Source organism: Papio anubis, chromosome 12, assembly GCF_008728515.1.
Source record: "Papio anubis isolate 15944 chromosome 12, Panubis1.0, whole genome shotgun sequence".
Classification (NCBI taxonomy): Eukaryota; Metazoa; Chordata; class Mammalia; order Primates; family Cercopithecidae; genus Papio; species Papio anubis.
In genome coordinates, this window is record NC_044987.1 from 75,362,321 (window position 1) to 75,387,039 (window position 24,719).

The 24,719-nt window shown below is 37.1% G+C and overlaps 1 protein-coding gene and 1 long non-coding RNA gene across 34 annotated transcripts in view; one reads left to right on the forward strand and one right to left on the reverse strand.

Annotated features, from left to right (window-relative positions):
- Nucleotides 1–23,747, forward strand: LOC103877643. The gene is made up of 4 exons (XR_637433.3): nucleotides 1–83; nucleotides 8,290–8,367; nucleotides 22,627–22,671; nucleotides 23,631–23,747. It is a non-coding gene; the product is annotated as an uncharacterized LOC103877643 (long non-coding RNA).
- The window catches only part of SOX6 (SRY-box transcription factor 6), a 766,932-nt gene that overhangs the window by 55,757 nt on the left and 686,456 nt on the right, over nucleotides 1–24,719 (reverse strand). For all 33 annotated transcript variants that reach the window (XM_021926855.2, XM_021926880.2, XM_021926881.2 and 30 more), the window contains one exon: nucleotides 22,903–23,090. In XM_021926855.2, coding sequence (XP_021782547.1) covers nucleotides 22,903–23,090 — 188 coding nt within the window. The remainder of the gene's footprint in view (nucleotides 1–22,902; nucleotides 23,091–24,719) is intronic.

Here is a 24,719-nt window from a genome sequence, read left to right on the forward strand (position 1 = left end):
TTTGTCACCACATTTATAGAAAAATGTATTGCAATTATTGGTTTCTATGTCTGTTTACAGGTCTCCTCAACTTGCTCCTCAAGGTACAGTATCCATGTCTTATTATCTCTATAACATAAGTACCTCCCACAATGTTGCACATACTAGGCTCTTTGGTTGTTAAATCTTGGTAATGTTGGTAAAATTGCTTCTCTTTCTTCTTTCATTTTAATTTTACTTTTAAATAAAATACAACTATTTTCAGATCCTATTTAGAGCAGTGAAATATAAATAACTAAAGACAGATAAATACAAAGGAAGGTGTGTAAGTCAGTTAAACAACAGAGTGATCTCCTGGTCAGGGTTGGCCCAGAGCTGTGATACAGAAAATCTGCCTTATTATTATTACTAGAAAGGGCTCTCCAAGAAGAATTTTCCCTAAAATCTGAACCATCTCCACAAAAAATATCCTGACACATCTCTTACATTGCTTAGCAATTCACCATTAGCAACTCATTCTTTGAATTAATTAAAAAGGCCAATCTCTTACAAAAGGGCAATAGAATAAACTGTTACAACAGAATTATATTAATTTCAGTTTAATTCCTCCTGAGAAACAAGAGCATTCCTAGGGAAGATAATCCTGGTAAAGCCAAGCAAACAAAGACATTGGTCAAGGGAGAACCTTAGGCACTGTAATCACAATGAGACAACGTCACAAGATTTGGAAATATTCAAGCTGAGTAAAGATGGTTGTTAGGGGCTGAATTGTGTTTCCCCATAATTCATAGGTACCCCTAGTACTTCAGAATGTGACTGTATTTGTAGATGGGGCCTTTAAAGCAGTGGTTAAGTTAAAATGAGGTTCTAATGGTGGGTCCTAATCCAACTCGACTGGTGTACTTGTATGAAGGGTACATCTGGACACAAAAAAGGACACCAGAAATGTGTGCACACAGAGGAAAGAGCATGTGAGGACACATCAAGACAGCCTCTAGCTACAAGCCAAAGAGAGAGGCCTCAGAAGAAATGAATCTGCTAACACCTTGATCTTGGACTTCCAGCCTCCAGTACTGTGAGAAAATGAATTTCTGTGGTTTAAGTCTGCAGTCTCTGGTAGTTTATTATGGCAACCCTAACCAACTAATACAATGGCGGCTTCTACCTCTTATGCCATGAAAGGTGCTAGTTGCTTTCCAAAATTATCAAATAATAAAGTAGCATATTTTAGAGATAAGGTCCTATTAGCCTCAGAAACAAGTATCTAGAAACTTCTGTCTTTAGGATCTAGTAGCAGTTCTATCTGTTGACAGCCTTGCCCATCCATCTATATATTTATCTATGATTCTTCAAAAGAATAAGTTATCCTTTAAAGGGAAGGAAGTACTTGACAAAAGTTTTCAAAAACAGGAAGATTTATACTTGAGACAAGAAACAGAATCAATAAAGACTGCTATAAGCTGTTGAGATAAACTCTAAGAATGCTGATCTATGCTACTAGACCATAAGCATTTCGAGGGAGGGAAAGTGTCTCACGACCTGCTCTATGCCCAGCAAGAACTGTGCGCTGCAAGCAGAGAAGCATGAAGCACATGCCTGCTGAAATGAACTAATGTCTGAAGAGCTTCTTATGGAGACGTTTTATGGACCTTTCAAAAACATTCTCCAATGATGTATGACAAGTTTCCCTCAGGATTTGAAGAGTACACCAAACTAAGCGAGTTCTATCTCCACACCCCTGGCAAGGACAGCATCCTAGACATCTCCTGTAACACACATGTAGACTCTTGTCACTGACCATCAGATGATAAATGATACAGTAGCATTAACTCTGAAGATATGAGACCCTTTCAGGCTTGGGAGCCACTGAATTAAATTAGTTTCATCAGGATTATAGTGCTAACTGAACCCCTTTAACCAAATGCTTTCTTTCTCATTCATATGGTTTTAATATGGTTTTAACCAATTGCAAGGTTATTTATAAGTTTGCAACTCCAAAGTAGAGTTATAAAGCGTTCAGATTTAAGTAAATCCAGTTGTGTGGCAGCCTAACTCCTACTTATATGTGGTTTCAACTTTTTATTCGTGTACAGAGGCATGATGCGGATTTGTTCCTGAATATTCTCTGATTAACCATTTGTTTCAGTAAAAAGTTCACAAAAAGTCCCACTGTAAAATTACACAAACTCTTATTAAAACTGAACACATGGTGTAAAAAGTGGAGAATTCTATCTCCACCTAAACCACCACCAAGATACCGTTATTCTAACATGTATCATATGAACAAAGAGTGTCACAATAAAATGAATGACCAGCTAAGCAAATGTCTTTGTCCAAAAAGGTATCTTGGGAATTCTATTAGTTCAAAATCTACGTACTTGATTTGAGGTGCCTGTTTAATTTATAATGTGTACTTTTTAGTATTATTTAGTATTATATTGTGAAACACAGGTGCAGTTTATTCCAGTTGAAAACATCAAAGCTATACGAACCAAGAATAAATATTTTCTTCAGAAATATAGCTTCCATTTCAATTTTAGCTGGAAAACTGATAAGTTTGAAGATTTTTCCCTCAGAAACATAAACACAAAAAGTGGAAAAATGTAAGGTATTGCTACCATGTATTTGTTTTAATATATGAGATATATAAGCATATTGTATTCCTAAGAGCTTTTCCTATAATTTAAAAAAATATGTATGCTGCAAAAATGACATATATTTTAAAAAGAAAAATAGGGAGCATGAGAAAGTTTTAGTACCAGAAGGAAATGTAAAGGCCTCTTCATTCAAAGAGCAATGGGACCAAAGAGGTCTGGACATTTACCACAGTCCTGAAGCCGGCTGGTGACAGATCCAGAACATGCCTCTTAGCTCCAGACTCTCAGTCTCCTGCTCCTTCCACTGAGCTACTCTTACTCTACAAACTATGCTAGTCCCTGTATGATTCATCTGCAAAATGAGGGAGTTAAGTTAACTTATCTCCATGGTTTCTTCCAGTTCTGAAATCTGATGATTCTATGATATTTGACTTACTTTCTCTCTAAGATCTACACTGCAGCACGCATTGATAAAATCACTTTACCATGTCCTAAAAAAATTCTGAGGAATTATTCATCTCAAGAAAAGCACTAAAAACAATGCATTTTTTTCAAACAAGCCTACCAAAGCATGGTCACACTTAGCCAAAAAGCATCTGTTGGCTACTTCTGAAATTCCGTGGCCACCATAGTCAAAAGCAAGAGAAGGGAAGGGACACAAAGGCAAAGGAAGGCAAAGAAAGGATGCAGGGAAAATCAAAGGGAACATATTTTCATCAGAATGTGGCTTAAAGATTCCTCTGTGTCCCTAGTTTGAGACTCATTATGGTGGCACTAGCCCAGAATACATCTCTTTTTGTCTGCAAGTAAAGTAACATAAATGCAAAGACTGCTGCTAAGAAGAGGGACTTTCTTCAGAAGAAAACTGATTAACTCCTTAATGTCAAGATTTTGTATATTCTACTGTTATCCTCCTTCTAGGAAAAAAGAAGCACTAAATAAGGTCAAATGATGTCACAAATGAGTATTCAAATAAAAAATAAAAATAATCCAGGACTATGTCTCATTGTGGAAGAAGCTTTTCTTAAGATTAAATAAAATTAAAATTTAGAAACTGTTTTCATTTCATACAAATTTAAAAAAAGCATTGTGAAATTGAAATTTTTAAAATAAGTTTAAAAGAAGAAGAAAATATTTAGAAACGCTTTTCAAAACAGTACTCCAATATGGCACCATTACAAAAGACAAAAGATAGTGTCCAACTGTGGGGATATGTGTTAATTGTATGGTTTTCCAAAGATGTGGGAGAACTGATATCAATTACAGTATAATTACCATTACTTCCAACAGAGTTAACATGTAGTTACCACAAAATAACATACAATTAACTGGTGTCACATTGCACACCAGACTAAATAAGATACAAATTAAGAATTCCCAAATGTAGCGATAATACTCTCCTATCTCTTAAAAAAGACAATTTAAAAAAAAACAACTTTTCTCTGATAATGTCACAGCATTTTCAGTAATTAGTATAATTATTCAAAGAGGGAAAAACTAAGATATATAAGTTAGAAATCATCATTTTTAGTTATAAGATAAAAAACTGCATAGAGAAGGAGAAGCATATATTAACAAAAATGTTAAATTTAATAAGCTAAAGGTATAGTAAATAAAAATAAATTTCCTTCACATTTCTTTCAGGTCCTGAAAATCAGGCAGCTATATTTTAAAACCAAATTTAAGAATGTTCTTAGTTTTTACTGATACCTAATATTTTTTACTTTATTTATCAAACATGGAACAAGAGCCTGCTTTAGTCGTACTATAGAGAGACACAGAAATGAGTCAGGCTCAGTTCAAGACAGGAATTTAAACCCAATTTTTAGTTCTTTGCTATGTGAAGCAGTAAGTCATGTCTCAATATAAGCAATTTCCTTATCAGGAGGTGAGCTTAAGGGACAAAGAATGTTACGGTTCAGTTTGAAGAAGTAGAATTCCTTGCTGGAATGTCTCAAGTCAGCAACAATAACACAGGATGCCTCCACGTGCTGCATATGAGAGAGGGGCACGTGTGGGAACATGTACATGCTCGCCGCACATCTAGGTTTAATTAGAAGACAACTGAAAATGGCAGAGTGCAATGCTGTGAAGTAGTTGATGGGAGGACAAAGGGAAAGGAGCTGTATTTTAAACACAGCTACAGTGTATCTGCTATATCTGTTTCAAACATCTGGGCTTCTAATTATTTATTGAACTCATGTGTAAGACTTATTTGGGAACACTGCAAGCAGTTATAGAACAGGAACATGCAACTACTTTGTAAAATACTTGCAGGACTGAACTCTTGATAAAATCTTGAACAATATGAGTGAAAACTGCTCTGACATTATTTGAATCAATGTGTGAAAACCATGAAGAGGTTAGCATGCTAAAAATAAATTTTGTACACAGCCTGCTAATTAATGTGGCAGACAATATTTTATTGGGAACTTATATTTTGCATAGTTTTGAAGATTTACTTTATTTCCTACATCTGACTTTTTTTTCTTTTTTTTTCCTTTGTGGTATCCAAAGACTTACTTGAGATTAAATGAGGCTAGACGCATTTGTAAAAGGCTGCACAACTTGTTTGAAGATTACATAAGCATATGCATAGATTCACAAAGCTTTCAGGGCAAGTCTGTTCCCTATGTAGTCAATATTTTCCTTTTTTCTATGAATATGGAGCTCGGGAATAGATGTATTAATTTTGCACCCAGTTCCATGTTTTATTCCATTGAATTCATGAAGCATTTGTTAGGCTCTAAGGGAAACCAAACTGGCTAGGAGGGATGACAACAGAACAATGATGGGTACATTATTATTCCATGTTATTTCCTCTTGTTCCCACATCACTGTTACATTCCTCTGATTATTGCAGTCTCAAAAAATGTGCTGATCACTGTGTGTGTTAGGCAACACTGCAAGACCGAGAAGCTAATATCCCAGATAGAGTACATTATGCATGTGATGTAAATGAGGTATGTGCTCTCCACATATCAGCCGTTTGTCATCAGAGAGCCAGAGAACAGAGCGGATGGGTGCGAGTGCTTTTATTCCCTTCCACTGTTTCCACAATAGTGAAAATAAATAAGTAAATAGAATAAAAATCACCTGTCCTTCACAACTGACCTTAATTGGCACAAACTTGAAATATTTACAGTGTAATGCATATTTTGGGTAGAGCTTTTTGTTTGTTGTCATTGTATTAGGAAAACACAAGGCTTGTCATCTTCACAATCAGAAATTAGAAACTGAAATGCAGCACATTGTAGATCATACCAGCAAGGATAGAGACTGCACCAATTTTATTTCTCAAAAACTAAATCGTAAGGTATTTTAAAATGTGGACTCTGAATTCCTGGTCTAAAAGCAAGTGCTTCAATGTAAACACTCCTTGCTGCTGAATTAGAAATGATGCTTAGATCACAGGTTAAAATCTCTAAGTGAAATAAAAACACTCCAAGGGCTCTAGGACATGGGCTCAATAAACAAGCACATGTTTATTCCTACAGCTTGAATAACAGCACTCCTGCCCAGATAAGGAGAAACTTGGAAAATTAGCCTGAGCAAGATGTGAGACAGAGAGATAGTTCCTTCAGTCCTAAAGATTGTCTAATGAGGTCCAGGCGCGGTGGCTCATGCCTGTTATCTCAGCACTTTGGGAGGCTGAGGCGGGTGAATCACGAGGTCAGGAGTTCGAGACCAGCCTGGCCAAGATGGTGAAACCCCGTCTCTACTAAACATACAAAAATTAGCCAGACGCGGTGGTGGGCTCCTGTAATCTCAGGTACTCAGGAGGCTGAGGCAGGAGAATCACTTGAACATGGAAGGCAGAGGTTACAGTGAGCAGAGATCTTGCCACTGCACTCTAGCCTGGGTGACAGAGCAAGACTCTGTCTCAATTAAAAAAAACAAAAACAAAAACAAACAAACACAAACAAACAAACAAAAAACCAGATTGTCTAACGAGAATAAACTAAAATGGATTTGAATGGTCTCAAGGAAAAAGGCAGTTATTCATAGAACAAATAACTTCCCAAGTGAATGTTATAATTAACAGTTTTTAAATCTCTAAAATTTTTAATGGCATTTTCAGACCAACTAACAACTTAAGAGAAGTTCATGAGTATAACAGTTATAAAAGCTACAAAAGTTTTTATAATATAGCTCTTATTTAACTCTGCTGCATATATTTGACAAAAAGAAGTGTATAACCTAGGAAAGGAGTAAATCTGCTTTTCACTGATTAAATGAAACTCATATTTGAATTTGCATTATGATCAAAATTTTAGTTTTGTATAACTGAGGTGATGACCAAAGGATTAGCAAAAAAAATTGCTTGTAGAGAGCCAAACATCTCGACTGCTTCAGGATCTGAATATTAAAATATCATTTATATAAGGCTTCAGGTTGTACATTGTGTTCTCTAACTGGCAACGTGACATGAAGGGCTGGATTATTAGACTGCTTAAACCAAATAAAGTCTTAGTGTAAATATGATCTATTTAGGAACTCTTAGGTTTGAAATATTAGTCTTCCCTTGAAGATTAATATGCTTGCAGCACTCATACTTGTACTTCCAATTATTTTAAAATTCATTGACAATTATAGTTTTTCAATTGAAAATAATACAAAATTCTAAAAATTCATTGTCTATTGTTCTAAACAGTTACATAGTTTGCCTTCTGCGTAAGTTGATTTGACTGCAAACTTTACTCCTCTTTAGTATGGTTTCTATTTGAAGGTAAATCAATACTTAATACTGCCTCAAATATCAACTATAGACAATTTCTATCTCATTATGTTACCTTTTAAAATTGTACAAACTTGAGGAAATGATTCTGGAAAACCAGTTTGTACAAAACCACATGAAATTCACTAACTCACAGTGTTTTGATCTCATCGTATCATGCTGATCAGTAAATCCACCTACATTTAGCTAATCCTCAGTCCTCAGCTAATTCTTTCAGCCAGAGATATTTGGTACAACCGACCTGATTTGCTTGAAATAGACTTCACTTCCTTTCTACATCCTCTCCTTCCCACCACCACCCACAAAGATGATAAACAAAAATTGTTTTATTTATGGAAAAAAAAAGTGATGACATGCTACTTATTTATGCTATCAGCCTAAGGCAGCTTTGAGTCTACCTCATTCCAATGAAACAGGAGGCCAGGAGGCACACAGCATAAAGCTTCCCTTCTGGGCAGAAATCAGACTCAGTTCCCTTCCTCCTCATGCAATAAATATGATCAATGCTCAGACTTTGTGGCCATTGACATCTTACAAATTGTAAAGTCTTTTCCTGCATATTATCTCATTTGTAAGGCACAATCATCCTAATTTTACAGAATATACTGAGACTTGGTAAGATTTAGAGACTTGCCCAAGATGACACAGATAGTCAGATGTAGGCCTAGAAGACAGATCTCCAGCTTTAACATCGAGACTAAATTCTACTGATTCACATAGCTTAATTTGTTAAACTTTACTGAGTTTTAGGTACATGAAATCAGGAAGATCAGCATCCATGTTGGCTTCCAAAGCTTTGCAAGTTGGTATTTATTTTATAAATTTAACCTTCGGAAGCTATTCAAATCCAATACTCCACTGCATAGCCATTTAAATAAATGAAATCAGCATTCGATTCTGAATAAATGTGTACTGTTCGTCTCTCAGCCCCCCTCGGCTGTGCTACTGTTTCATATATGGTTAATTCTTATGCAGCTTTAGAGGACTTCTCATTGAAGATGCACACTCAAGAGCTCCTGTTAACTGTGCTGCTACCAAGGACACAGGAGTAGGGTAGGTAGATATGCAGGTATTACACACTAGAGCCCTGACATAGAAGAATGCAGAGGCAGCAGCTGCCTCCTGTAACTATAAGAACTTGCAGAAAAATCATCAGTGGTCAGAGACTGCACCCTAACTGCAGTAGGCTGTTAAGATTGCAGTGAGAAATGAAGCAAGGAGAGGGAGGGTAGAAAAATAAGAGGAAGAAGGGGAACAGGGAAGGGCAATGGAGGAGCAGGAATGGAGAGAGAGGGTAGGAGGGAGGTTAGAGAGGGAGAAAGGAAAGGAGAGAAATCTATTCTCACACATACCAGGAGGCAGAGACAAAGAAGTGTGGACTGAGGGCGATGCATCCACAACCTCCAGAATAGAAGACAGATGAGGAAGTGGCAGTGAGCCCAGCAACTTGAGACAGTGAAAGAGACTTTAGTATTCTAGGGCCTTTTAAGAGGCAACCCTCCTATAATATGAATTTCCTCTGTCTGAGGAAGGCCAGACACATTCAAAAGGGCAGACAGATGAAAATAAATTTTCATCTCCATAAGAGGAACTACTTCTTCCAAAGTCTGGGCTCTAGTCACAAGCACACAATCAATGAGCATTTTAGGCTCAGTGTTAGGGGAAGAGCAAAGTGTAAGACATGGGCTCTTCCTTCAAGTTACCAATAATGGTAACAATGTGGTGCAGTAAAAAGTATATAATTTATATAGAGAAGAGCTGGTATTTGAACCTAGAGTTACCTGCATGAATTTTCAGGGTTTTGTTCGATTTGTTAGTCTATAATGGGGGCTAATAAAAGATACCAATAATCTTTACCTCACAGGATTTCTCTGAACACCAAATGTGAGTTTTATATAAAAAAAATTCATCAGTCAAAAATGCCTATAATTATGTTAATTATTTCACATTTTCATCTAGATTTACAATCCTATATCATCCTGAGGTTTCTCCCACAGAGAAGAGTGGGAGCAACTTATTAGTTGCTTCTATAATTGTGTAACAGGTTGACTGTCTCCAAGTTTATCTATGTGGAGAAATACACTCCATTTCCCTCAGCCACCACTACCATCATTATTCTTTATTCTCTCTCTTTCTTTCTCACACACATACAATCATACATACAGCCTCTGGGTTTACTTTCTTAGCCAGGCATTCAAGGTTTCCATCATCTGAATCCTGCCGCTCTCTAACTCAGAGTCCACTTCTCTCCTGATTGAGCCGTCCTCCGGCCATTATTCCCCATATGCAGAGACACATGCCCCATCCATACTCATGCCAGGACCCTGCCTAGACATTCCTCCCTATGTACTCTAGCCTGCCTGTCCTTCCTTTGAGGGTATTTCAAGTCTCTCCTCTACTACAGAACCTTTTTTCCACCCAGGGATTGATCAGGACAGCCTCCTTTTATCTTCATTAGCTTAATTAGCCTTACAACACATTTCACTCATTTGGCACATAGACCCTCTATTGTCTGGTTCCCTTTTATGGATCTGTCTTATCTTCCAAATCAGACTACCAGACTACAGTCTCCTGTAGGTCAGAAAGAGACCAGTCGATATTTACCTGAATCCCTAGCACCTAACACCTGAACCCATACATCAAATGGTCAGCACTTCCTACCTAACACCCTGTGATGTCATGTGGTTGCAAACAACAATAAGGGAACCAGAAGAATATTTATTTGCATCTACCTTACTTCACATATATTATCTTATTTAATATTTTCCACAAGCTTATACATTATATTCGTCATTTCCACCTTCCAAGTGAGTAAACATAGACTCAGAAAAGTAAGCAATAGGCCCTAGGTGGCATACCTAGTAATACACATGTTGTTGATCATTAATTAGGCTGAGAAGCTGAGATTTGGATTTAGACATGACTGATTTCAAAGGCTCCTGTTCTTTGTTTCATTCCTGATGTTTGCCTAGACCTGGAGAAATCATTTCATGGCAATCAAATTGGTGGTCTGGAATCAGAAAGGCTAAACTTGCTGCCAACCTCCCTTGAAGGAGTGTTATTAAGATCAGAAAACTCGGTCAGGTGCTCATGCCTGTAATCCCAGCAATTTAGGAGGCTGAGGCAGGTGCATTACCTGAGGTCAGGAGTTTGAGACCAGCCTGGCCAATATGGTGAAATCCCATCTCTACTAAAGATACAAAAAATTAGCCAAGGGTGGTGGCAGGTGCCTGTAATCCCAACTACTGGGGAGGCTGAGACAGGAGAATCGCTTGAACCCAGGAGGTGGAGGTTGTGGTGAGCCAAGACCATGCCATTGCACTTTAGCCTGGGCAACAAGAGTGAAGCTGTGTCTCAAAAAAAAAAAAAAAAAATTTAACAGAATCAGAGAACTCATGTTCTTAGAAGAATTGAAAGGACTTGAGAAACCAATGCGATTTTGTAAATATAAGAGCTCACTAAAATGTTTCTTTGAACTAGAGATGAGGTTTGTCTTCTTGCCCCCATTTTACAGATAAGAAAATGGGTATTAATTTAAATGTTGATATTTTAATCTCAACATAGGCAAGAGGACCCCAAATTTATGGTTTCTCTTCTTAAAAAAATATATTGACTCTCAATATGGGAAGATAACAATTTAAATGATCTCCTTTGTTGAGAACTACAGGGGACTGCCACAGCCCAGAAGATATGAGAACTAAGGCCATTGCGTAATGCATTTTACAAGACACCCTTTGTGTTATTTCAGAACCAATGCTGTTGACATTATTTATAAAAAGATATAAAGGGCAAATCAGGGTTGCACTAAAAATAAAATCAAGCATTTCCATCCATAGTGGGAGGACAGCACTTTGGGAAATTCTAATCTTAGTTGCAAATGTCAAAGATTGCAAACTGGATCTTAGCTAAAAGTAAACTTCTGTCAGACTGCTCCCAATGGCACATTTTTGACAACCAGATTTAAGACAATGCTGAGAGGGAACTAGCGATGTAAAGAATATATAAAGTACATCCATGTGCAAAGTTTTCCCATACACTCTCTATTCACAGCCCTAGGCCAACCAGCTGAAAATGAAAATAATCAAGTATAGTAATACCCAACACCATAAAGAGAAGGCAGAACACATACATGAAGACTTATGCAGACAACACACATACACTGTCATACAGACTGTCTCACATATACGCCCAGGTCAACTGACACAGACAGACATACAGATTCAGAGACAGACATAGACATGGACTCAGACATACCTACAGACGTACGAATGCAGACAGGTGCACACTGAGATAGACACACAGACACAAAGAGATACTGACAAATACACAGACACATTATAGATGCATAGTCAGACAGACACACAGCACTGCTATAGATGTAAACAGACCTATGGAAAAACAGGCACACATAAATGTACATACACAGACAAGGAACAGACACAGAGACAGACTCACATATAGATTTATACCCACAATGAGAAAGACATGAACATTCAGAGTTCATCACATGAACACTCACAGAGTTACACACATAGTGCAGTCACATGCACACACAAACTCATGTACAGCCATATATAATGTGTGACCTTCTGTGACCTTCTTTTCAAGGCACATCAGGACACAAGAGCAGGGATAGGTTTGGGGGAAGGAGGTGAAGTCCGTCTGTCATTGCAGACAGAATATGGGATTCAACACAAAAAACTTTGAAGTCTCTCAAGTTTAATATTACCTCTGTGAATGTAGGCAAATGATTTGAGCTCTTTGAACCTCATACTCACCTGAAGAAGAGGAATAATAAAAATTCCACTTCTTAGGATGTTTGCTAGAATTAACTTTAATTAATAAATGTGTGAAAATGCTTTGCAAACAATTTAAAACACTGACATTTTAGTGATTGTTATTATTGCGTTCTTAAAACTGCCACAAGCAAAGAAAGCCTCTTAGGAAAAGAAAAAGTTAAAGTATTATTCACCTCATCTATTACTAAGAACACTTAATGAAATCTATTTTTAAAAATTGATCTTTAGGGAACTAAACATTTATACAAAATGTAGTTATAGAAAATTGTGTTACTGGCATCAACTTAAATCAATTAATATTATACTGAATGCCTACTATGTGCCAGGCATGTCTAGGAAGTGTAATGTTCTATTTAACCTACACTCTGTTTAGTGAAGCTATCATATACCATATATTCCATACTTGGTATCACTATAAACAAGGATGATAGTATAGAACAACATAAGCTGCACTAAGACTGAATTTAGCACTTTGAGACCATATGATGCCTTAGAATCACCACTATAAGCATCTTAGGACCGTGAACATTAGAGCAGAATCTGCAAAGCACACAGGACTGAGCGCTAGAAAGACAGGGGACTGGTCCCAGTCACAGTAACACCCTGTGGCTGGATTTGGGCAATCACTTCACTTCTCTGTTTCTTCATCTATAAAATGAGGGGCTGTACTAAATGATCTCTAAGGGCTCTTTTAGCTCTGATTCAACTCTTCTTATAGTGTGATGAAGAAGTGCTGACTAATGGTCTTTCTGTTGAGAGTGCTGAATATATGAATTTTTACTATACTACTATAAAAACAAAGAAGTTCATATTTCATATCTCTAAAGGGAAAAGATCTGTCATCACTGGACTAGAGGTAATGTGGGCAAGTTATGATTCTGTAAGAATAGAAATAGATTAAGAGATTTTTGGACAGAGCACACATTAGATCCCTAATTCCCAAGGGCAAAGATCTCTGAGGAAAATCTTCAGGATATACCAAAACCAACATCCAAGAAATGGAATGCCAAAGTCTGCAGAAGGTTCAGATAGCTTTTAAGCAGAGCTCACTCCTCCCAGCTCAGAAAAATCCAGGTGGACCCAGTTTCCTAAAGGCATGCACACAGTAAAACAACATAGTGTGTTTTCAAGTCATCACTTGTGCTTCTCTGAGGAATCTAAAAATCAGAATTTAGACAGATTCTTTGTTAGACTTAGGAGGCAGCTTGTACTGTCTTGAGGAGCTTTGCGAAAACTTAGGAAAACAGTTTAGAATCTACTCAGCCATTCTAAAGTTGCATTTTAAACTGAACCCAACTTTAAATGTAGCAGACTTTTAAAAATATATTTGTCACTTAAATAGTCTCAATTTTATATTTAAAATTTTTCCCACAATCAAATGACTTCAAACTTACTATTTGTTTTGATGATAATCATAACTATATATATTTTCTTTAATGTGCTCTTTAAAAATAACTAAAAAATTCCTGACAACATATGCTTTGATTTTGTTCTGCAACTCAGATATTTAAAAAATGTTTACTACAACAAGTGGATTCTAAAGGCCACCTAGATGGATCTGATTTAATTTGGAGGTTGGGACTTCTTTGGAAATTAATTTCTTTATGTGGGGTGACATAGCATTAAGTCACCTGACACTATACTTGTGATACATCCTTCCTCTGCATACTGGTTGTCTTTCCACTGGGAAAGCCCTGTTTCCACAACAACAGGACAGCTTCTAAGCTAAGGAAGGGCAGGAGTGCAAAAGAGACCAAGGCCAATTTTAAGAAATTTCAAATGGAGTTCCTCCTACAGAACTGGTCTTGGGAATCCTACAAGAGAAGAAAATGGATTTTTAAATACATAATCCTAGGTACCTGGCTTATGGTTTCATAGTTTTTTGATACAACCTGTAATAACCAAGGGAACTAAGTGTTATTAATCCCAGATAAGGACACCAAGGCTCAAGGAAGTCACAGACCTGTGAGCTGTGGAAGCAGAATCTGAAGCCCTGGTCACTCTGACTCCAAAACACATGCTCTCTTCACTCTTGCACACCTCTCTAAAGGTCTCGCCCATTCTTTATTTAAACTGCCACCATCACATTCTTCTTAAAATGTAGTTTAGATTAAATGTGCCCCATCCACAAACACCTACAATGGTTTGCAATTATCTAAAAGGATAAAACTTAAGCTAGCCACGACAACCATCTCTTTCAGCCTGCTTTTCTACGAATTATGTGTCAGGTTCTGAATGACATCACTTATGTTGATTATAGCTGGCCTTTCATATCCATGGGCTCCATATCTGAGAGGTCAACCAATTTTGGAAGGAAGATATTAAAAAAATTTAAATTAAAAATAACAATACAATACAAATAATAGAAATAAAAAGAGTACAACGACTATTGACATAGCATTTATGTTGTGTTAGGTATTATAAGTAATCTAGAGATGATTTAAAGAATATGGGAGGATGTGCCTAGGTTATATGCAAATACTATGCCATTTTATATAAGAGTCTTGAGCATCCAGGAATTTCGGGATCTGCAGGGTGGGGAGGTGGGGTCCTGGACCAATTCTCCAAGAGTATTGAGGGATGATTGTACTTTATTGGATCATCACAACAAACCCTTATCATAGAAACTATGCAAATTAATAGCATTTCTCAGATGGAGACATTAGGGCTGTCTAACTCCAAGGCCTTTGCTCTTATCAACAACCTTAATTAAATGGATGGGAAAGTAGGAAGGAAAGAAGAAAAGAAGGGAAGGTGGAAAGGTGGGAGAGAGAGGAAAAGAAGACGACTGGGAAAGAGGGAGGAAGGGAGTAAGCATTTATTAAATGCCCAATTGGTATATATGATATTTTATTAGAAGGTTGAATATTGAATTATTTAATTCTCAAATCCTGATATTTTTATAGATTAGGAAACTTAGGTTCTGAGATATTAGCATAATAGTGATAAAGCCAGTACTGAACCCTGGTTATCTTTCCACTTCACATGTCTAATACTATGCTTTATATATACTAAGTACTTAATACAAATGGAATGAAATTTTTAAAAAAGTGTGTCCATGGAATAAAGTGCTGCAAAAAAGTATGCAATGTCAGTCACATTACCTAAACTAAGGCAAATAACTGTAGGTAAAAATGCATCTAAAAGATAAACGAAAGGTCTGTTAAGAAATAGCCCTGCAAAATTACTGAGTTCTCAAACTGAATAGGAATGTTATAGGTACATTCTTAGGTATGTCTCAAGCTTTTGTGAGGACCCAGAGGAGAGCACCTATGTTTCTTCTGAGAAGCTGTTTATGTTGTAGCATACTGTGGCTGTTGTAATACATTTCCTTTTTGCCTGGTTACCAGGAAGCTCACAATCAAGTCTGTGGTCCTCCTTTGGCAATTAGGTAGATATGTATGACAAGAATTTTCGTGCACTTCACTTATCTCAGCTTTACCTACTTACTTTATTTTCCTATCCTTAATTTTTCTTTCCCACAATCTCCTCTCTATTTAGTTTCTATGTTGTTTTACTGCACACATCACTGCAAACCAGCCAAAATTCTTTTTACATCAAGGCAACGTATAAACACAAACAGTACAACTGTACCGTTTTGCTCCTTAATTCAAATAGAATAAAGCCATTGGTCAATTCTAAACATTTACTGTGTTTGATCAGTGAAAACTGTTATTAAGGTTAAGGTGAATACAGTTAAAACACATAATGTAGATATATGTATTACATGATCTAGAATAGCATATATTCAAAGAATCACCTTGGCAATCTCAAAGACCATTTTAGAGGGTCAACTAGATCAAAACTATTTCCATAATAACTCTAAGATATTGTTTGCCTTTTTCATTCTTATTCTCTCTTGAATGTACGATAGAGATTTCTAGAAACTACATGACAACGAGACAATTTGGATGTAAAAGCAGATACCAGAATCAAGCAGTCTTCTAATAAATCAGACATTAAAGAGATTCATTAAAATGTAAAGCAAAGCCATTCTTCTATTTTTTTACTTTGAAAATATAGTTAATACTCAAAAATGTTATTTATATTACTATCTAATTGATTCGTTATTGTTATCTTAAAATAAATATTTTTTAATGTTTTAGTTTTAATATTTAATAAGACAAATATTGGTTGCTAAGTCCCACATAAATCAAAACCCTTTAGGGTCTTTGATAATTTTTAAGACTATAAAAGGTCCCTGAGACCAAAAAAGTTGAGAACAGCTGGTGTGGAAGGATTAAGAGATTACATCTAGAAGAGATTAGATCTAGAAGGATTAAGGATTAGAAACTACCTGCCATAGTGGGAGGTTAGGTCTATGAAATCCTCATAATTAGTAAGTTTGCTCCATACATAACAAAACCAACAACTCTTTCACAGAATGTATGCAATATTATTAACTGTATATATCAAATTTTAGCCCTTTCATTGAGAGATACATTAACTAGATGTGGCCTTTTGACTAAAACATGTATAAATAAAACTCAAGGCTTTATATTTATTCCTACACCCACGCCTATCCCTAGGAAGTATTCCGAACTTATACACTTATATATAAATTCTCACCATTTTTTTCTGTTTAAAGTACAGAGAAGAAAGGAGGCAAATAAGTTTGTTGTTGTTTTTTATGAGTTTGGCCTTAAGCTAGTAGCTAGGCAACCAATCAAGTAGCCCTGACAACAGAAAGAAAAAGAACTTAATGATTACATTCAGCCAGGAGCTTACATACAGAACTTCATAGTTGCCCAATGTTATTAGTTCAAATGTAAAATCCAACATTAATAAACCTTACCTTGCTTTTCTCTAATTTTATAGCACTTTTGATCTGTGTATGTTCTTTTAAAAAAATACTATCGCAAGTATAAATATGGCTATTCATTTCAAAGAAATACGTATGAAGCACATATATCTAGATAGACTTCTTTAGCTCATAATTTTAGCATTCACTTCATTAAATTGATGTTTGAAACTCAGATGTGTGTCTTGTTTTAGATTTTAAGTAAAATTGCGCTATCAATCTCACAGAGATGTACGGAACAAATGAGATGATGGAAAGGAAATGCTGGAGTAAAGTGATCCAGAGCTGGTCTTAGTTTCTTCATCTGTGAAACAAGGACAGTAATACCGACATCCCTGAATTTGGAAAGGTTCAAGAGCGAATATATATGTAATAATATATTTGGAGCATAGAAAGCAGTATAAAAATATTCCTTGTCGTGACATAAAGAAAGAGTAGTACACAAATGTTTTTTAAACAGTGACTACTGCTCTGCTTTGCAAATGAGGAGAATTACAATTAGAATTTCTTCCCTTACTGCAAAAATCTCTAATGTGCCTCACATTCTTCATAGTGCAAGTTGTTGTCTTGAGAATAGGTTGACATAGAAAAGCAACACAAACATGTTAGTCAACTGCTCACAAAAATGACAATCCTGATTAATTAGGACTATGTGCGCCTTTGAAAACAACCAAACCTCACTAGCCTGCGAGCTATAGAAGGAGCTCATTCATTCCCAACACACTTTGCTAAATAATTTTCTCACAAGCCCCTTTCGTTTACTGCTGTACAGCTATATTGATCCTCTGACTAAATTTATCCTGTCATGCAACAACGAATACCTGAATCAATTGTATGAATAACAAGGAGCTATGATAATTGACAATGCGAAGCAGAAGATGTCCAGTATGTTTTTCTTTTCCAATAAAAGGGGGCAGTATTACATCAGTGTAATACTGATGTGCTATTCTGATATTTGTGAAACATATGGGTGAAATGCAAGAATCTACACTTTCAAAAAATGAACAATGGCTTTTTAAATAAATGGGAACAAGTTTACAATGTGCCCCAATGATTGGATTATTTTTTTTCCTATTTAATTCACTGAAAAATATTATTTGGGTATGAGAAATGTAAATAGCTATCAAGAATCAGGTCAAGCTTTTCCAAAAAATTATCGATTAAAATTCTGCTTTTGTGGAAATACATTAAAGAATACATTAAATAAGTAGGAACAAAAGCTCCCTAGCACACTAACATAATCAGAGTTGAGTATTATCATGTTGGCTTTAGCCAGATCCTAGCAGGTAGCCAGTTTATACAAGTCACTCCAAAAACAAAAAAGAAATATGCATATCCTGACTTTGTAAGAAGCTGCCTGTTAGCATCTTACTATCCTTTTTTTCTCTTTTAAGAAATTTTGAATCCAAGGACCAATAGGTTGACTCATTCACCAGTGGAGAGTATCAAAGAAAATAAAATTTAAAAACTAAACAGCAGATTTGACAAGCTGCCTGCCATCTGAAAGTGAGAAAGAATCTGATATTAATTGAGCATCTTCTGTGCAAACTATATGCTGTACATATGTTTCTTCAAAATATCCCTTCAAGAAAAGGATAATTATCTCCATTTTATAGAAATGATAATTGAGACTCAGAGAGGTTAAGTAAATTACTTAAGTAACACAGTTAGAAAACAGCACAGGGAGAACTGAGACCCAGGATTAACAAACTCTAAAATCCATGCTCTTTGTAATCTACATGTAGTTTGTCTTTCTATGACTGCTCCTGGTCTAGCCAACTCTTTTGTTTCTTTGTCTATACCAGCATCATTCAACCTTCTGTTTCCAGTGCCAGCAGCAACGGACACCATGGCAGGAAAGAATGCCCTACCCAGACAGAAGGTGACAAGTATAGAGAAGGCAGGGAGCTAAATGCTCTTCTGTTTTGCTGTTTTTGTTTATTTATTCCCTGCTTTATTTCATCAAAGCTTTGAGATTGCCAGTGTAAAATGTAAGATATCATAGGAAATTAATAAACGAATCTGGTACTGTTCTATAAGTGGAAATATAATTAACTAGGAATTAGGAAAGCTGAGATTTAATTTCTGTCCTGCCACAAATACACTATGACTGTGGGTAAGTCCTTTTATTTCTCTAGGTTTCAGCTTTCCCATCTGCATATTAAAGTGATTGCACTTGATCAAATGTAATGCTCCCTCCAATTCTTTTACTCTACAGTTTTAATTCTACCCATATACTTCAGAGGCAAGTAAAGTGTGATAATAGTGTCCACTGTAGCTCACTTTGACACCTGATGAGGTCAAGCATTTTTCTCAAGTGATTCCCAGATGAGGAAGTGAATAGCAGCTTGGGACACATGTGTACAGGTGTGTAATCTGACTTTTCATGAGCAGTTGTGATCAGTAGGTAATCAGTCTACTGGCTTACATAATACCTATGCAGGAAAGCATTCCAACCAATGCTTTCACTGAGTCAGCATTCAAACATCAAAAAGGTCAGAGAGTTACAGAACATACTTTAACATCTACCCCTTCATTAAAAAGGCCCACCCTGCCTTGCCTGTCTTCTTGCCAGATGCCCTAGCTTAGCTCTGAGGAGACTTAGAAGCAGCCTAATTAAAATTCTGCTATGTATTGTCATGACTAAAATACTCTCTATCTTAGAGACGTCAAAACAACAAAATTTGGTAAGCAATTAGGCTATAGTATGATCTAATTGCACTGGTACTCAGACACAGATGAGGATGGCTGGTGTTCTTGGTGTGGAAAGCTATAACCCAGGGTGGTAACTTACTTAGACATCTGCTGGCAGGACACTGCCAATTCATGCACAGAAGTTATGTTGAAATGATGGAGCAGAACAACTCCTAAGGTGCCGTTACAGTCTATTGTCCCTACAATGTATATATTTAACAGAGCCTAAATACCCCGTGACACAGCCAACCAGAACAACTCCATTGGTGCCGTTCTGGCCGATCAAGTCAACAATGTTTCATTTTAAAGTGCCAAAATAGGGATTTACCCAATACAATGAGACCTATCATGAGCAAACGTGTAGCCATATGGACACATATATGATTCTATATGTACTATAAAGATATAAGTATCCTTATGCCTGTTAGTAAGTGTTGGCCCACATTTATGATATACACAAAGACTGTCTTGTATACATCTAACATTACTAAATGTAACAAGCTATAGTGGACAGTGTTGTGCAGCCCCGATCCCCCTTCAGTACTGGAAGATTTATTCCCTCAGCTGCTGGAAATGCTGTTAGTAGCTAGCCCTTAGCTGTTGGCCCTCTTCAGCACTGCCTTAGCTAGAGAGAGTCACCTCACTCAAGGTCATGTCCTCTTCCCATAGCATCAATTATCCAATGACTGGTTGATGCAGGTATATAAAAGCTCACACTCTCACCCCAACTTAGGACAATTCTGAATGGCCGTAGCAGCCTGGAAACTTCCTATGAGGTTGCTAGAGGCCCTAGTTGAGACGGCACCAGAACACAACCTCTCCCTCTGCACAGTCCTGGGTTTTAAAAAAAAAATTAAAACTTGTTTATTTTCTGGAAATGGGGTCTCACTATGCTGTACAGGCTTTTGTCTTCTCCCTTCCCTTAGCAATCCTAAAAGCACTCCCTAATAAACCTGCATGTTGATCTTCATCTCAAGACCTATTTCCCAGGAAACCCAAATCTGTGCCACATTCTTCTGCAAAGAGTGTCCAAATGAGAGAAAGAAGAGGTACGCTTAATAAATTATAAGGTTTTATGTCAACAGCACCACAAAAAATTACCTACAACTGTATTGTGGCCTACAAAGAATAAATTCATAAATCTAATGGAAAGATCTTATATTTAAGGAAACGGATGGTTCTAACATGAATAATTTTGAAGAGAGTTAAACTGAATTTGTCAAAATTCATTTTCCAGTTTAATTGCACATTATATATTAATATTTACCCTCTTTGGCTCAGAAGAAAATCTGATGCTCAGAAGAAAAAGTAGTGCCCCATGGAACCCCATAAAATTAAGACTGATATTTTGATTATGAGAAAGCCAAAGCTACCATCACAGGAATCCATTAGTGCTGTCCTTCATTTATTCTTCTAACTTAAACTAATCTAGCAAGCAATCATAGATACTGATTGTAGATACTAAACAAAGCCTACAAGAATCACAAAATATATGTGTAAAACAGTGACATTATGCAGGAGGGAGAGAGACCATGTTAAGGAGAGCTCATGAACACAACATCTCTAATAATGAACTTTTCCAGTGCTCCAAATTCAACCCCAGTAAGGTTGTCTACTGAGAAAACAGCTCCGTTCAACTTGGAAACCAGGGTTTTCTGGTTCTGTAGAAACAATATTGCAGCTTACCTTCTGGGACTCAGTTATATTCAGTGTGATATGTTTTAGGTCAAGTTCAAATTTATCTATCAATCAATCAATCAATCATCTATGTATCTATCTTGACCTCATCTCTCATCCCTCTCCCATGTGTTCCAAAGCAAAATAAAGTTTTATCCTTTTAAACTTCAGACTTTTCCCTCCCAAATGAATTTAAAAAGTCAATGAGAAATACTTAAAATTAATCTGTAGAACTTGAAGTTAATAGTGTCTAACTTTGAACTTCAACAGACAATACAAATTCAACAATATAGGGTACCATGGAGAGAACTCCTGTGTCCCCTCAAAATCCATTATCTTGAATCCCCAATCTCCAATGTGATGGTCACTGGAGGTGGGTCTTTGGGAGGTAATTAAGTTTAGATGAAGTTATGAGGGTAGAGCCCCCATGATCAGATTAGTACCCTTCTATCAGATAATCAGAAATGTTCACTCAGTCTACTAATAGCCTCACAACCAGTCTCCCTGTTTCCATTCTTAACCTCCTATATAGTCGAATCTTCCACAGTAGGCAGAATGATCTTTTATACGTAAATCAGATCAAGTCAATGTCCTGGACAAAATCAGTCTAGGGATTCCCATCACACTCAGAATAAAATGAAAAGCCTTTCCAGGGTCTACCAGGTCTAATAAGTTCTGCCCACCCTATCACTTTTACTTTATGATCCCCTGCTGTGCTGTCTCTTGTGCCATTCTTGCCACACTGGGCCTCCTTGGTGCTGATCTGATCCTCCAAGGGCCTCCACGTTCATCATTCCCAGTGCCTGGAATGCCCCTGCTCCTGCCTTTCATATGGCCTGGACTGTTGCTTCATTCAGGTGTCAATGTCACTTCCTCAGAGAGTCTTTACCACTCCATGTAACATACCAACCCTATAACACCCTATTCCTTTAACTTGCTTCTTCTATTTTTTCTCATGGCATTTATTGACTTCCTGCCATTATATTTTCTATTTAATTGTTTATTTCTTCATTGTCTGTGCTCTCCTGTTAGAATATGAGCTCTAGGAAAGCAGGTATCTTTGTCAGATTTGCTCACTGCTGCATCTCCAGTGCCTAGAACAGAGTCCATCATAGAACAAACAATAAATAATTTGCTGGATCAAAAACCAAATGAATGCAATTTGCAAATTGCTTTGTTTTGCTTCATTTTTTGTCCTGGTTGTCAGGAAGTTTAGTATTACATTTAATGGTGAGTCACGGTAACATATTAGTCTTCATTGTAAACACATATGTGTCTTCCTTTTTTAATATTCTGGTACTCTATTTTTATTCTAATAACATACATCTCCTTTATTTTAAGATACATCTATTTCAGAATGTGACAGAAAAACACACCAATAGGCAGGTAGGTTGGGTGCCTGGGAGGCAACTTACACTGGGTGGGAAAGGGCATATTTGTTAATCAGCAATAATGCTTACAGATACTACATGACAGATTTTAGTAAAGTACAAGATAGCCCTCAAGCTGGAAGCCCAAATCCATGGCTGCAGGTTGATACCTGGGATCCTGGAAAGAACCACATGAGAGTGAGCCAACGAGTCTAGCAGATCCAGTGACACAAGGAAGCAGTTTTACCTTTTCATTCCTGCAGTTGTTCAGCCCCATATTATTTATGGAGGACAGTTTCCCATCAACACCATGTGGCTGTTGCTGCTGTTGTTCCCGCTGGATCTGCTCTCGCATCTTCCGCGCCTCCTGGATGGCTTTCATCACCGTATCCTGATCCCCAAAGAGGGCAGGGGAGTTGAGACTAGACAGGATATCTGCATACACAGGATGCATTATTAGAGGCTTGTGAGGTCAGACTCCTAAAAAGTACTACTACTATACCCTCCCCTGTAGAAAACTGCATTCTCTGAACAAGGAAGGGGTGCACATTTGCTATTTTTTAAACTATATAATAATATACATAGAACACAGAACCAGGGCAACCAAGTTGTGCTTGGTTCTTTTAGCCCTTGGAGAAAACCCCAGCACTCCAGTCTATCTGGGTTCTGTCTACCCACCTCCTCACAGACTAAGGTTCCTAGACTCCAATTGTATACATATTGGGGGAAGGTATTTGCTCTGCCTGTTATGTACAACTGGTGCACAATGCTGCTTCTTCTGTGGGGAAATTATGGGGAGGAAGGGGGTGAGGAGTGGGGAGGAGGCAGAGATGTTTGTCCAGGCTACCCATTACAGTTGCTGTGCTAATACAACACAGTCGTTTCTGGCCCGCAGGGAAAAAAAAAAAAAAATCTGTGAGGCTGCATGTGTACTTTAGTGATATCTGTATCTGTGTGTTCATATGTCCACTGCAGGAAAGAGGGGGTGGAAGGAATTCACCGTACTCTCCAGTCCCCCAGTTGCTGGCTGGTTAATGAAGCATTCTTCTCATTAGGCTGCCTCAGTTATTTACCAAGAGAATGACAACCCATTCCCCACCCCCCAGCTCGAACACCCACTGCGATCAGCTCCCTCTATTCACGACAGTGAGGCGATATGTGTGGGACTGGTTTTCGCATAACTACAAAGCTTCAAAAAAAGTGAGAATAAATATTTACTTCCAGTGTATTCCATGCAACACAGAGGGAAAAATTTCAATATTAAACTGACTTATTTTCCATGATATCTTGCATTTTACTGTAACATGAATACTTTGAATAAGATTTTCCAGTTTTAGACAAAAAGAGGGCAATTGTTTGATGATAGATAGGTTTCATCTGCTGTAACAAATGTTAGTGTGATCCACTTGCTTAAGGGCTTGTATAAGCAGTTCATAGCATGTGTGTGTGTACACCTCACATAGGCAGGACAGAAGAAATGAGTGCAGAATCAAGCTCATACTGGATGTCTGGTGTGTACAATGCACGTGCATATGCATTTGAGTTTGGAAAAAATTTCCAAGCTATCTATGGAATTTTTTTTAAGTCAGTCACTTTTTAGCCCCACAGCTTTTATTCTGGAGCTTTTCTGGTAAAAAGACCATTTCTATCCAATATCATCTGGACAAGAGTGCTGTTCAAACACAGGTACTATTATTTCAGCCCACTTCTAGCTCATGATCTAAGAAATATGCTTTGCTGAGTCGAGTTCCATAAAAGCAGGGCCTGTGACTCAGTCATCTCTGTCTCTCATGATACTCAGGACAGCAAACAAATGCTTTCCAAACAATTTCAGAGTGAATTCTAGGAGGGCCATTTCAAGGTCAACTCTATAATTTATCTTCTTGTTGGCTTTTTTCCCTCATCTCACGACTTCCAAAAATCCAGCCAAGGGGTATTCATATTCACATGCTGGAAATGATTTAATTCTATCTTCTATACGGATACCACTAACTTGGCATGAAAACTTTCAGGTCCCGAAAAAGGCATCCTTACTCAAAATGAGAATATGCTCCTGTAGAGATC